Source organism: Suricata suricatta, chromosome 1 (assembly GCF_006229205.1).
Source record: "Suricata suricatta isolate VVHF042 chromosome 1, meerkat_22Aug2017_6uvM2_HiC, whole genome shotgun sequence".
Classification (NCBI taxonomy): domain Eukaryota; kingdom Metazoa; phylum Chordata; class Mammalia; order Carnivora; family Herpestidae; genus Suricata; species Suricata suricatta.
The window spans coordinates 188,523,707-188,536,126 of record NC_043700.1 but is presented as its reverse complement, the minus strand read 5'-3'; the positions used below and the strand labels follow the sequence as shown (position 1 = coordinate 188,536,126).

Sequence of the window (12,420 nt, the reverse complement as noted above, 5' to 3'; positions counted from 1 at the left end):
ACTTTTCCAGGGAAGGCTCTGGAAGGGCTCTGCAGGGCGGAGCGGGGGAGCGCAGGTGCAGCTGTCTGCCGTCGGCCTCACGCGCTGAGTCAGGTCATTGGGAAAGTGTTTGATTAGGATGCACTGACATACCAGCCTGCAGGACCCGCAGTACGGCCCTTGATGACGGGCTGCAGCAGGGCAGACAGAGGGCCTTGCCATTGTGGGCCGTAGAGTTCCAGGGGGAAGACAGACGGACTGGAGCAGGATAAGTGCTTCCGGAGCGGGGGGATGGTCAGAAGGGACACAGTCTTATTAAGGCAGGTCAAGGCAGGCCTTCCTAAGTAAACACCTAACAGAAGGAATCAGTTTATGTGAATGTCCAGGGAAAGAACATTCCAGAAGAGGGCAGCCAGCAGGGATAAAGATCCTGATGTAGGAGCGTATCTGGAACGTTGCAGGAGCAGCAAGGGGGCTGTTGTGATGGGGCAGGCGGGTTGGGGCCTAGGGAGGAAGAGATCTTGCAGGTCATCTTAAGGATCTTGTAGCTTTTGCACGGACCGTGGCTTCTATTCCCTGGTGGGAAGCCACTGGAAGGCCTTGTGAGGACGAGCGATGGGACACGACTCACTTTGTAACAGGGTCACTGTGGCTGGGGCGCTAGGAGAGGCTGGAGCAGCAGGCCTTCGAGGAGGCTCCATGTAAGTCCCGTGAGGGATGTCTGTGGTGTGGACCAGGGCCGGAGCAGCGGGTGTGATAACAAGAGGTCACATTCTGGAAATACCCTGAGGGTCGAGCCACAGAGCAGGTTTGAGGAGAGCAGGCAGGGGCTCAGGGTGGGGCACATTCAGGACGCAAATTCCACAGCCCAGCGGACAGTTAGATATTTGTGCCTCAAGTTCTGGAAGAGGTTCCGATAGAAGTGGAGACTTGGAAGCGTAAAGCCACGAGCCCCGGCCACCTCGCCCCCCAAGCAGTGTGGCTGGCGAAGAGATTCAGGGACTGAGCCACGGAAAGGCCACGGTCAAGGGCTCGGGGGGCTAAGGTATCTGCATAAAGCCTGCCAACAAGCCGCGGGTGAGGAGGGAGGAAGCCAGGCGGCCGATGTCCTGGAGGCCGGAGGAGGAAAACTCGAGTCGATGTGGGGGTGTGGCTGGGGCTGGGCCGGGCCAGGGCCCTGGGAGCCAGGACGACCGGGGAGCCAGGACACAAAGGTCTGTTTGCAGTGGGGTCAAGAAGCGGTGTCCACAAATGGGCACCTGGGTGCAAACTTGGAGAGGTTTTACCTGAAAGAAGGGAGGAATGAGCAGTCACTCGCAGGAGACATGGGATTGAGAGGTTTTGTTTTGCTTCGTGTGTTTCCATTGGGAGAAACGCTGCCGCGTCGGCTGGGAGAGCCCCAGTGGACAGGAAGCAATGCTACCGGCACCTGGTGCACGCCGGCACTGGCGAGGCGCTGTGCCCACACAGCCCATGGCGCAGGGGACAGAGGGAGCGTTGCGGGGGCCGCCCCAGTGCCGGGTGGGGCAGAGCCGGGAGGGGGACAGCCACCTGCCCTGGGAGCAGAGTGAAGATGGTGTCTGCGGGCCAGCGAGGAGGCTGGGAGGAGTGGGAGGAGCCTGGGGCGTTCTCAGAAACCGGGGCGCAGTTCTCACCCGCCCTGAGGTCGGCTTGAGGAGGTCGGCTTGAGGAGCGCAGGAGAGCGAGGGAGTGAGGAAGGCAGTGGTGACCAGCACCAATCGGGACCGCCCCCCCCCTCCATGGAGCCAATACTGTGATCTCTGTCTGTCTGATTTCCACTTGTTTGTAAACTCAGCTAAACAGCATACGGTTAACTGTTGGTCCTCCATCAGCCACAACTGTCCTTGGGCTCTGGCTCTGGCTCCAGATGGTTCTGCCTCGTCGGCTCTTGCTCCCCGGCCTCCTTCCTGGAGCCAGACTTTGCCGAGTGGCCCTCTGGGTTTAGGATTCAGACGGTCAGATCAGACCCACCGGGGCCATGTGATCAAGTAGTTTCTGAGTGCCCGTCATGTGAGGGCGGTCTGTCGCTGCTGGCACCCGTGTGTCCCGCTCTCCCGGTTTGTCGGGCCATGGCTCGAAGCCTCCTGCCTGCCTCAGTCTGTGGCCCCGGTCCTGAATGTCACAGTGACTTTTCCCTTTTTCCTTAAAATAAGAGCACAGAACTTCAGAACGCCGTCCTTCGGCACTTAAAACCTCCTTTAGTTTCCTCAGGTTTTATCATCAAATGATTCTAAAAGTCCATTTGCCCTGGTTTCTATTCTCAAAACAAAGCGTCAGTCATGGGACATTTGGCCTCCGGAGCATTGCTTCTGTCCCTTTACACTGCCTGAATAGCAGCTGCTTCTTCTGTATCTCCAGCGCATTCTCTCCTCTGGGTTTTCTACTAATGGCGGCTGCTCGCCTGGGCGCTGGACCCCAGGGTCTCATGATACTGTGCTTCCAGCATCTCTGCTGTCCCCGACGGCTTCACCGCTCAGCTCTGTCACACCTCCCAGCCCCTGCCACCACCCACGCCCAGCCCACTGCCGCTTTCTTAAGTTTCAGTCCAGCAGAAAGGTAGTGGCGCCTACCTCTTACACAGCGTTAGGGAGACCGAGGGAGAAGCAGGACCCTCTGCCTCGCCTCCATAACCCGTTCCATCTCATGGGGGAGGCTCAGCCCTTCCTGGGCCCCAGAATGCACCTCCGTCAGCCAGCACCGGGGACCCCCCAGGAGCTCGCTCTCTCCGAGTCCGTCCTGTTACCAAGGCTGTCCGGTCCGGTCTCCCCACGGCCACGTCCTGCCTTTCAAGACTTGGTTCATAGATCACCTTCCTTCCCTCCAACTAGTGGGGGGAAAAGTGTCATCTCTTCCCTTTTGTGACATGAGAGGTCCCCTGGGCGGTGATGAAGAGCCTAGGCTCCAGAGCCAGGATCCCTTGGTTCAAATTCCAACTCTGCTAATTACTAGTGGTGTGACCTTGGCAAGTTACTCATCCCTGTGCCTCAGTTGCTTCATGTGTAGATGGGAAGTGTAATTGTACCCACCTCCCAGAGTTTCGAGAAGCTCTCAACACAGTGACTCGCATCCCTGCACGGAAGGCGTGCGTGACTGTTAGCCCTCGTGATGCACACCCGTGCACGGGAGCCCGAGGGTGTCAGCGGCCGCCATGTGGTTTGCTGAGAGCAGGGTCCGGGTTCGTGCCTGAAGCCCAGACATTACACGGGAGCCCCGTGCTGTCTGGTGGGCGTGTGCTGTGGGCAGGGCACCGCGCTCGCCTCTGTGTGACATTTACGGCAAAAACAAGACTGTGACCTTTAACGCTTGTCCTCACCTTTTCAGTAACCTTTGAAACAGAGTGTAGAATCATTTACCCTCTTCTCTCCCTTCCTTACCCTCAGGAAGCGTTTAAATGCATATTAAAGTAATAGAGTGCCAGCGGTGCTTTATCATTTTGAACTTTCCCTTTTAAACCTACAGATCAACCAAATAATTAAAATATATATATACATATATTCCTTTAAATTTCTAAACCTCTAAATAAACTTCCCAGTTTCTTCCTTCTTTCTCCCTGAAGTAAATCAACTAGTCCAGACCTATACCTAACATGGTTTCCTTTAATCGAATGAGATATTTTGGTAAATTGAGGTCTGTAATAAGATTACCCCTCTGTACCTCATAAAGGAAGTAAACTAAATTACAGTTTGATGAACCTCTGTACACACGTCCTATGAGAATATGTATTTTTTGGAATTTATTTGCCAGATAGTTAACCTTTCAAACCAGTAATAATCTTGTCACTGGGATGCTCAGCGTGGAGCTGTGTCACCAGCAAGCCTTCCTGACTTCTGATAACTGTGTGCAAACGCCCATTGTATGGCTGGTGCTGTTTGTAAAATACCACAGAAAACGAAGAGCTTAAACTTGAGCCCCTCATGCCTGCTGTGTGTGCTGTGTGCCCTGGGCTTCTCCGCTGTTCCCTGCACACACAGTCGGTCCCCACTCAGTCTTTCTCGGACCTTCTGTGCCTCCTCCTCACTGACGTGGCCTCGTCCCAGGGTCTCTTCGTGTCCTCTCTTAACCGTGACCAGGCCACCCCGTTCTGCTTTCCTCTGCCTCCAGGCCCACCACCACAGGGGGCCCCGTGCGAAATGCAGATTCCTCTGGTCAACATCCTCCTGGGCCGCCTGGGTGGCTCAGCCGGTGGAGCATCTAATTCCTGATCTCGGCTCAGGTCATGGTCCCAGGGTCGTGGGGTTGAGCCCCGCGTCAGGCTCTGTGCTGAGCGTAGAGCCTGCTTAAGATTCTCTCTTTCTCTCTCTCTCTCTGCACCCCATCCCCTGCTTGTGTGCTCACTCTCTCTCTAGAACAAAAACAAAAACAAAGCACGTCCCCCAGTGGCTGCACCAGCAGTCCCCAACTTCTGTATCTCGAGGGCTCGTCTCCAGCTGATAGAGTGTTTGTGTGACGGTTGTATTTTGGGGGGAACCTGTCGATGCTGGAGAAATCGCTGTTGCAGGTTCAGTACAGTTTTAGGTAAATGCGCATTTATCGCAGCACTGTCCATGTTCCTCTGAGAAACAGGGCGACATATGCTCTGCACTCACCATGGGGACAGGACGGCGCGCGTGTGGTTGGCTGCCCTGGCGGCGACTCGAGGCCGAGAGCCCGCGGCGAGGGGGCTGCTGGTGGGACTGCCCGGTGCACTCCTGTCGTCCCCGTCACACTCAAATGACCTCGTGCAGACCTGCTGCTGTCCGGTTATTCTGCCCCGACCCGTGGGTTGGGGATTCATAGCGGGTCTTTCCCGCTGCCCCATCAGAGCCACCCCTGCTCTGCCTGCCTGGGACCGCCCTGCACACAGTGACCTCTCCGGTCCCCTGTCGGGTCGGGGCAGTCGGGACTCTGTGTTTTCTTCTCGGTGGGGGTGAGCGGCTGGCCAGCCGGGGCGGGAGTGGAATGAGCGGAGTCTGTGCGTCCTCCGAGGTCCCTTTCGACCTGATAGTTAGTGAACTCAGTCATCATGTCCAGAGCGTCGGTAGTAATGCCGGCACGGCCTCCCCGCTCGTAGGAAGGGAGCGAGGTCCCGTCGGACGATGTCCTCTCGAGGTGAGCGCCCTCGCTGGCTCAGGGACGTTTGAGATCTTTAACTTCGTCTCGGGGGGATGAAGTGTTTCCCAAAGCTCTTGTATTGTGAGCTTACAAGACTGCTTGTCGCCACGGAAGAGATGGCCTCCTGGCACAGCTTGTCACACGTGTCCCCAGGGCCTCCGCACGGGGCAGCGCCCGGGGCGCACTCCCAACACGTCTCCAGTTCTGTCCTCGCGTGACGGCGGAGCCCGCGGTGGCCGCCCCGTGGTGGTTCGTCGGGGCCCACGTCCTTGCTGAGGCCTGTGTGCTCCAGCCGAACCCCCATCCCCGCTCGCCTAGCCCTGGCCCGACCTCCGTGCCCGCTCGCCTCACCCCGGCTGCCCGGTGGCTGCACTTGAGCCCCTGCAGGAAGCTTTTCCTACCTAACGCCGTCGTCTGGGCAGGCCCCAGCCCCGCGCCTGCTCCCACCCCGCAGCCTGGCCCTCCTCTTTCCCCTCCAGTCTCCACGTACAGGCCCGTTCGCAGGGAGCGCCCTCTCCCCTTCCTGCCCCGTCCGCACAGCATCGGCAGCCATTTGCTGCTGCTTTAACGTTTTGTCCTCTCCCGCCACACACCCCTTTATCCCTCTGTTTTCAGCCACATCATGTCTGAGTACGGGAGGATGACAGACCCCGAGCGAGACCAGATCGACCAGGACGCCCAGACGTTCATGAGGACCTGCTCCGAAGCGATTCAGCAGCTGCGAACACAAGGTGAGGTGCTGGAGCCGCCTGGACGGCACGGGGCTCACGTGCGCGCCGGCGGCGGCCTCTCCTGTGGCCCTGCTCAAATCCAGGTCTGGGAACTGCAGAATCCCTCTTCTCTTGACCGGAGTGTTAACCTGAGCTGTTAGAAGTGCAGCAGAGGCCGTCGTCCGGGTTACACGGGTCGGGGGGGCGGGGGCGGGGAGGACCACTCCACGCACGACCGAACGTGTCCCAAGGGCGCCAGGGCGCAGCGGGCGGTCGGCGTGGCGTTGAGGGGGCTGTGGTCGGGGCGTGTGGATAAGGACAGAAGAGAGTCATCTCGGTGCTCTGGCTGTGGTTTAGACTTTGGATCCAAGTGTGTTGAAGGGATGGCTGTGGAGGCCTGGGGGCTGATGTGCCCGACCCAGCCCCCGCACCTTCTGCCCAGACGGCTTTGGCCTCAGTTCCTTGGTCCTCAGTTCCTTGGTCAGCACATGCTCAGAGCCACAGTTGTACTTGGGTTACTAGTCACGTCCACTGAGCTCTCACTCCTGTTGAGGCAGGGAGATGGCTTCCCAAATCGTGTCTCTTCCTGCATTCTTTCTTAATGTGCTTAGACATTAAATAGCACAGAGTTCAGAGGGCAGATTCTGCTGTGTTCTTGGGAAGCTCCCGTCACAGCCCTGACGGGCTCCTCAGAGTCTGATGAAAGCTATGGACATTCTTGCCAGAGAGAGAGACACACACAGTCTCCTGGATCTGCTGTATCCCTCAGGGACTCTCAGGTTACGCAGCCACACAGTGAACATGGGATCCGTGTCCCCTCCGCCTGAGGGCCTGTCCATTCATTTGAAATAACCTAGACAATACATGACTGTGAATAAAACCAGCAAGTAAGTACCAAGCCACGTGGGCTTGGGCTTCTTACGAACTGAACCGTGTCAGGTCCTGCGTGTAAGATAGAATCCAGATTGCCGTCTGGGTTAGCAGTGAGGCACGCAGAGTTCTGTCGGGGCCTGCCTGCCGGCGGCGCTCGGGCACTCCGTGGATGCGAGCGGTCCTCCTGGACGGATGGCCTGGGCCGGAAGACCACGTGACGGCCGCAGAAGGATGGCCCCCTGTGGCCGAGACAGACCAGGGAGGTGTCCTGGGGACGGAGGGTGTAACTCCGTGCCTGAGGGGTGCTTGGGACGTGGATGGCTGAGGGGGGGCACGGAGCCTTCCAAGCTGGAAGACCGCGCCGACGGGCTGGGGTGTGTGTGGCTTGAGTTTGATTTAGACGTTACTCGAAGGTCAGCTTGAGCAGTGGATGCGGTTAATACACCAGGGTCACCTCTCAGGAGGAGAGCCGCCCGGAATCCCATCCCTGCACACTGTGATCAACCATAAATTCTTCGCAGTTTTTCTCCGGGTTTAATCTTTCACTCTTGTGAAGCCCGATAAATCTTCCTCTTTTAAAAATGTACTGTCACTTGACATACGGCTTGTCTTATCGCTGGATTTTAAAGAATACTTAGAATAGAGGAACTGCTCGGAGGAAGCTGATGAGTTGTTCTTCGGGGTAATCGGGTCCAGAGGCCTGACTGTGTCCTTCTCTGTTGCAGCGCACAAGGAGACACACTCGCAGCAAGTGAGGGAGCACCGGGGCGCCGTTCTGGATTTCATCGAAGATTACCTAAAAAGTATTCCGTTTTATTTTAAAAGCCAAACGTGGCCTTTCACAGTAGATGTGATGCCAGCTACAGACTGTAGAGTCTTTATTCTTAGGGACGCCTTTGCCTGAGAAGCGGTTTTAAACGGTCTCTGTTCTGGTGTTTTCCCTGCAACAGGAGTCTGTAAACTCTACTCGGAACAGAGGGCCATCCGGGTTAAACGAGTGGTGGACAAGAAGAGACTGTGAGTATGTCTCTGTCGGTGTCCCTGACTGACAGTAATGACGCACTGACGTTTGTAGAGGCCTTACACCTTGCAACGGACAGCGCTGGGGCTGCTCCGGAAAATGCCACAGCCACTCCTTCCCGAGCCCGGCCCATGTGCCAGGCACGGTGCCAGCCTCTGCGGTAGCTCGCGGCTGCCTCGCGGGGCAGGTGCTGTTGTTCTCCTCGTTTTCCAGACGGGGAGGCCGAGGCCGGGGAAGCCGGGTAGCTCGGGAGGTGGCCGAGCTGCGGTGTGAGCCCGGCCGTGTGTGGGCTCAGAATCCATGCCCGCCGTGTGGGCACCGCCCTGTGAGGCTGTCACAGTCTTAGCCGTCGTACCTCTTTCTTGGCAGCAGTGGAGGCCTTCCCCAGGCCACCTGCGGCACGCTCCCCCCTTCCAACAGGGCACTCCCTGGTGCGGTGTCTGGTGCGGTGACAGCCCCCTTCTGCAGGTGAGGACGTTAAAGCCCAGCAGGTAGATGACTTGCCCAAGGCCACACAGCCCGGAAGCAGCTGAGCCTGACGTCAGTGTCTCCCGTGGCACGTGTCCGTCCCCCTGGAGGAGTGCGTGCCGGCTCCTAGAGCACAGGGACTCGGGAACCCCTGCCCAAGCGGCCGCCGGCCTGAGAGAGGGTTCGCAGACGAGCGAGGAGCATGGGGGTGGGCGTCAGCTCTTGCCCACTTCTATCTGGCCTTGAAGAGATTTGAGGGGGTTCTTTCAGGAGGTAAGAGTATGTACTGTTTGGGGGCTGCTTTTCTTAATTCTGATGGTGCCGGGACCCCCTGCAGCAGCCCCGGTTCGGTGGCCCACGGGACTCACGGCTAAGGCCTGCTGTGGCGACAGGGCGTGGGGCAGGCGGCAAAGGAAAGGGCGCCCAGGCCGAGGGCGGGGACGCCGGGAGCGGGCTTCTGAGAGCCCCCTCCAGGGGAGTCACATGGTGTGTGAGATGTCCACTGGGCAAGCGCGCGAGCAGCCCACCGGCCAGGATTTTACTGCGTCACAAAGGCACCTTCTGCAGGCACGCACCGAAACCCCAGACTCCCAGAAGGAAAGGTGGTGTTCCGCGCACACACTCTTTGCACATGGGTCAAGCACAGGGAGCCCCTGTGAGCAGCGGGGGCTGCAGGAGCCCTCCCGAAGTCGCCGTCCCAGAGGCCAGCCCAGGGCTGAGCCTGCGCACAGGCCTTTCCTAAGAGAGCGGCGTCGGGCCTGCTTGGGTACCGTCTGCACGCTGGCGAGACAGATGTGCGTTGTAGGTGCCGACAAGTGGCGGCATTTGTGGGGCCACGTGGACACGCTGCCAGGGTGCCTGTCCGCAGAGAAGGCCTTTACTCATCACACCGGGTGGCGAGGAGAGGCCAGCAGAGAGCAGGGGGTGGTCTCTGCCCTCAGGGAGCCAAGAGTCAGGCTGGGCTGCTACAGAAACATGAACGACTTAGCCAGTTGAGTCAGGACCTCTCATAACTAATGAGCAAGTTCAGAAGGGGAACCGGTGCTGTCGAGGGGCGCTGGGCCCAGGTCCGCCCGCGCCCCCGGCCCACCTCTGCCCTTGCCAGCTGTGTGATTTTAGGACGATTGCTTGACTTCTCTGGCCTTGGTTTCCTCACTCTTAAGTGGGAAGATTCAGAGCGCCCAGGTGGTTGGGCTGTGGGAGCCAGATGCGTCGGTGTGCACAGGGAACGCGCCGGGGGTGAGCACTGTGTGTGCGCGTGCGGAGCACTGCCTACGTGGAGCACTCACCGCGTCTCCACAGCGGGTCTAGTTCACTTGACCCTCCCAGCTGGCGTGTTAATAATGAGCATTAGCGTCCGGTTTTATGGAGGGGAGGGGGGCCCAGGGAAGCTGGGTGAGTTACCCCACGTCCCGCAGCCGAAGCCCGACTGAGCGCCAGGGGGACGGCCCCGTTTCTCAGACAACAGGCTCTGTGTCGGGTCCCAGAAAGTGCTGGCGGAGAAAGCCGGCGGTCCAGGTTTGGGGAGGAGCGTGGGAGGGGGGGTGCCCTGAGGGAGAAGGGGGAATGCTCTGGCCACAGGTGGGTGACTTCCCATCCGCCTCCCACCCACCCGCCGGAGACGTGCCCATCTCTGCCCCTTTGCCCGCGCGCCCTGGCACAAGAGACCTAACAGGCACCCCGAGTAGAGCGGGAACGGGCTTCTGCCGCCGCCGCCTCAGTCCTTGGTTCTCAGCAGAGGCTTTGGCAAATTAGCATCCGTCAGATGGGAGTTGTTCTCATTTCCACAGTCAAGTACAGCCTCGTCTCCGGCCGGGTAGCTGTCCTGTGCCAGTTACTCTGAGCAAAGGACCTGTGGAAAATAACTCGGTGACCCTTCCTCCCCTCGTCCTAGAAGACGTCTGCCTAAAACCTGCGGATACTTTTACCACTCACTCCCCTGCCTCTGGGGTCGTCCCGAAGCTGAGCTCCGTAGTATGGCGTTCGAGACCCACGATCGGACAACGGCCTTGGCCTCTTCGTGGGGCCTGTGGGTCTCTGCTCTGACCGTACGTGACCCCCTCTGTGTTCTGAAGAGGCCCTCGTCCTTGCTGATTCCTCCGCCCAGAATGCCCTTCACACAACCTACACTTTCTGCCCCTCTTCCCAGCAGTCCTCCGGCCAGCAAACTCCGTGGACCCGTCCCGCCCCAGTTAGCGTGCGGCTTGCTCCACAGAGACTTCCTGGCCCCCGCAGGCCGTGGCGGCGCCTCCGCGCCGTGTGGGTCCTCGCTCACCGTCACGGTCGGTGTCACTCGTGGGCTGTCAGCCGTTGCGCCCCCAGAGCCCGTTCGGCGGCACGACGCCTATCCTGGCTGGGGGGCCGCTGACTAAGGGCTCGGGAGGGAGCGAGGGCCGGACGGGCGCCGGAAGAGACGTTGACTGTGAGGGTTCTCATCGTCAGGTCGGCTCCGTGGGTGCTTTGCTTCTGTATTATCTTGTTTGGAGTGGTGACGGTTATTGGTAAAATCATTCTCATGAAACGGATTTGAAAAACCCAAGTGCTCGTGTTTTACGGCAGTTTTGCTACTGTCGTGTGTCTTTTGTTCTTGGCCAAAGTAAGGCGTACTTGTTCGTTAAGGAACTGTTTATTTTCCGTCTGTCGTAGGACATACGATACAAGGCACTCCAGCTGGTGTTTGCTTCCTCCGGTGGCCATACCACACCGATCTCTCCTGACAAAGGGCGCTTATTTGGATGAGATGTTTGCTCGGTTAGCCAGAAGCAGGCTCAGCGGACCTCCCTGCAGCTCCGTCTCCACGACCGTTTTCCTAGAAGGGTCGCACTCTGCTTAAATGTGGCTTGTTTCTTCCATTCCCCTTGCAACCGTACGGCAAAAAAAACCCGAATACAAGATAGAGGTCACGTATGTTCCACAAAGCCTAAAATACGTACCATCTGGCCCTTTACAGAAAAAATGTGCGGACCCCTGGCGTACAACCGGCTTTCTGAGGTGGAGGACCCCTTTGTTGTTGTTTCTTCCTTGCCGTCCATCGTGGATCGAGGCGTATTCCACGGCGCAGGTCAGGTTCACGGCTTGGGCCGCAGGCACCCCTCCCACCGGGGTTTGCGCCAAACTGACCTGTGCACCCTGGCCAGCAGCATGTGTTTCTGACGAAACGGCAGGGGCAGATCGCTGTAGACGCTTCGGTACGTGTGTTCTGGGTTTTCGCCCACGTCTTGTAGCAGACCAGTAACAACTCGGAGCCTGGTCCCGGTCTGCGGACCACGCTCTGTGCGGCACTGGCTTGATGGTGAACTCCGTGTGGGTGAGGAGGTGGCCCCCTCCAGGTGGCGTGGGGGTGCACGGTGCCTCTGCCCGAGCAGACACCTCCGTCTGAAAGTCACGTTTGAAATGATGGCACTGTACCAAAAATCTCTTTTTTCTACCTAGAGTCTTTGTCGGGGGCCAAGAAGAGCCATGCCTAATCCTGGGGTATTCATCACCTTTCTCTAACTTTGGTATGAGGTGAAGAATTTGTTCCACATATGTTCTGGTTTCAAAACTGAAAAATCTGTTTCTCTCCCCCTTTCTGCTCTTCTTAATTTTTCATTTTTCCTTTTTTTTTCTTTTTTTGAGAGAAAGAGTGAGCAGGGTAGAGGCTGCAGAGGGAGGGAGGGAGAGAGAGACAGAGAGGGAATCTCAAGTAGACTCAGCGCAGAGCCCAGCGCAGGGCCCGGTCCCGTGACCCTGGGTTCATGGCCTGAGCTGAAATCAAGAGTCGGATGCTCAAATGACTGAGCCACCCAGGGGCCCCTGTTTTTCTCCGACTTTAAATAGAACCCCAAGATTTTCAAATAAGGGACCTGGAAACAGATGCTGGCCAGGTGGAAACCGTGTTGATTGCAGTTAGGAAATGCACAGCCTTCAGTTAGAGAAATCAATTTAAATAAATCATGGGGTATAAACTGATCATTCTGATGACTTTTTAAAAATTGCTTTTTTCAAAATGCCTTCGACTAGTTAATTTGTAATTTCCCTGAGGATTGCAATAGACGTTCTGTGTATAATGAGATCTGTTTTTATCACTGTTAAAAAAAAGAAAAGCCTCTCAGCTTTGTCTACTGCATTGTAATCTTTATTCATTTTAAATTGAAAACTGGCACATTAGCATGCTCTCGACACAAAGGATTACAGACATTACCAGAGCCCTTTATTTAAAAGTCAGTTAAGCCCTTCTTCCTAAATGATTCAGAATTCAGGCAGCAGCCAGCCCCC

General features: G+C 57.5%; 1 protein-coding gene across 2 annotated transcripts in view; it reads left to right on the top strand.

Annotated features, from left to right (window-relative positions):
• The window catches only part of STX18 (syntaxin 18), a 113,328-nt gene that overhangs the window by 72,510 nt on the left and 28,398 nt on the right, over nt 1-12,420 (top strand). For both annotated transcript variants that reach the window (XM_029948748.1, XM_029948753.1), the window contains exons 3-5: nt 5,707-5,822; nt 7,400-7,477; nt 7,625-7,691. In XM_029948748.1, the coding sequence (XP_029804608.1) occupies nt 5,707-5,822; nt 7,400-7,477; nt 7,625-7,691 (261 nt within the window). The remainder of the gene's footprint in view (nt 1-5,706; nt 5,823-7,399; nt 7,478-7,624; nt 7,692-12,420) is intronic.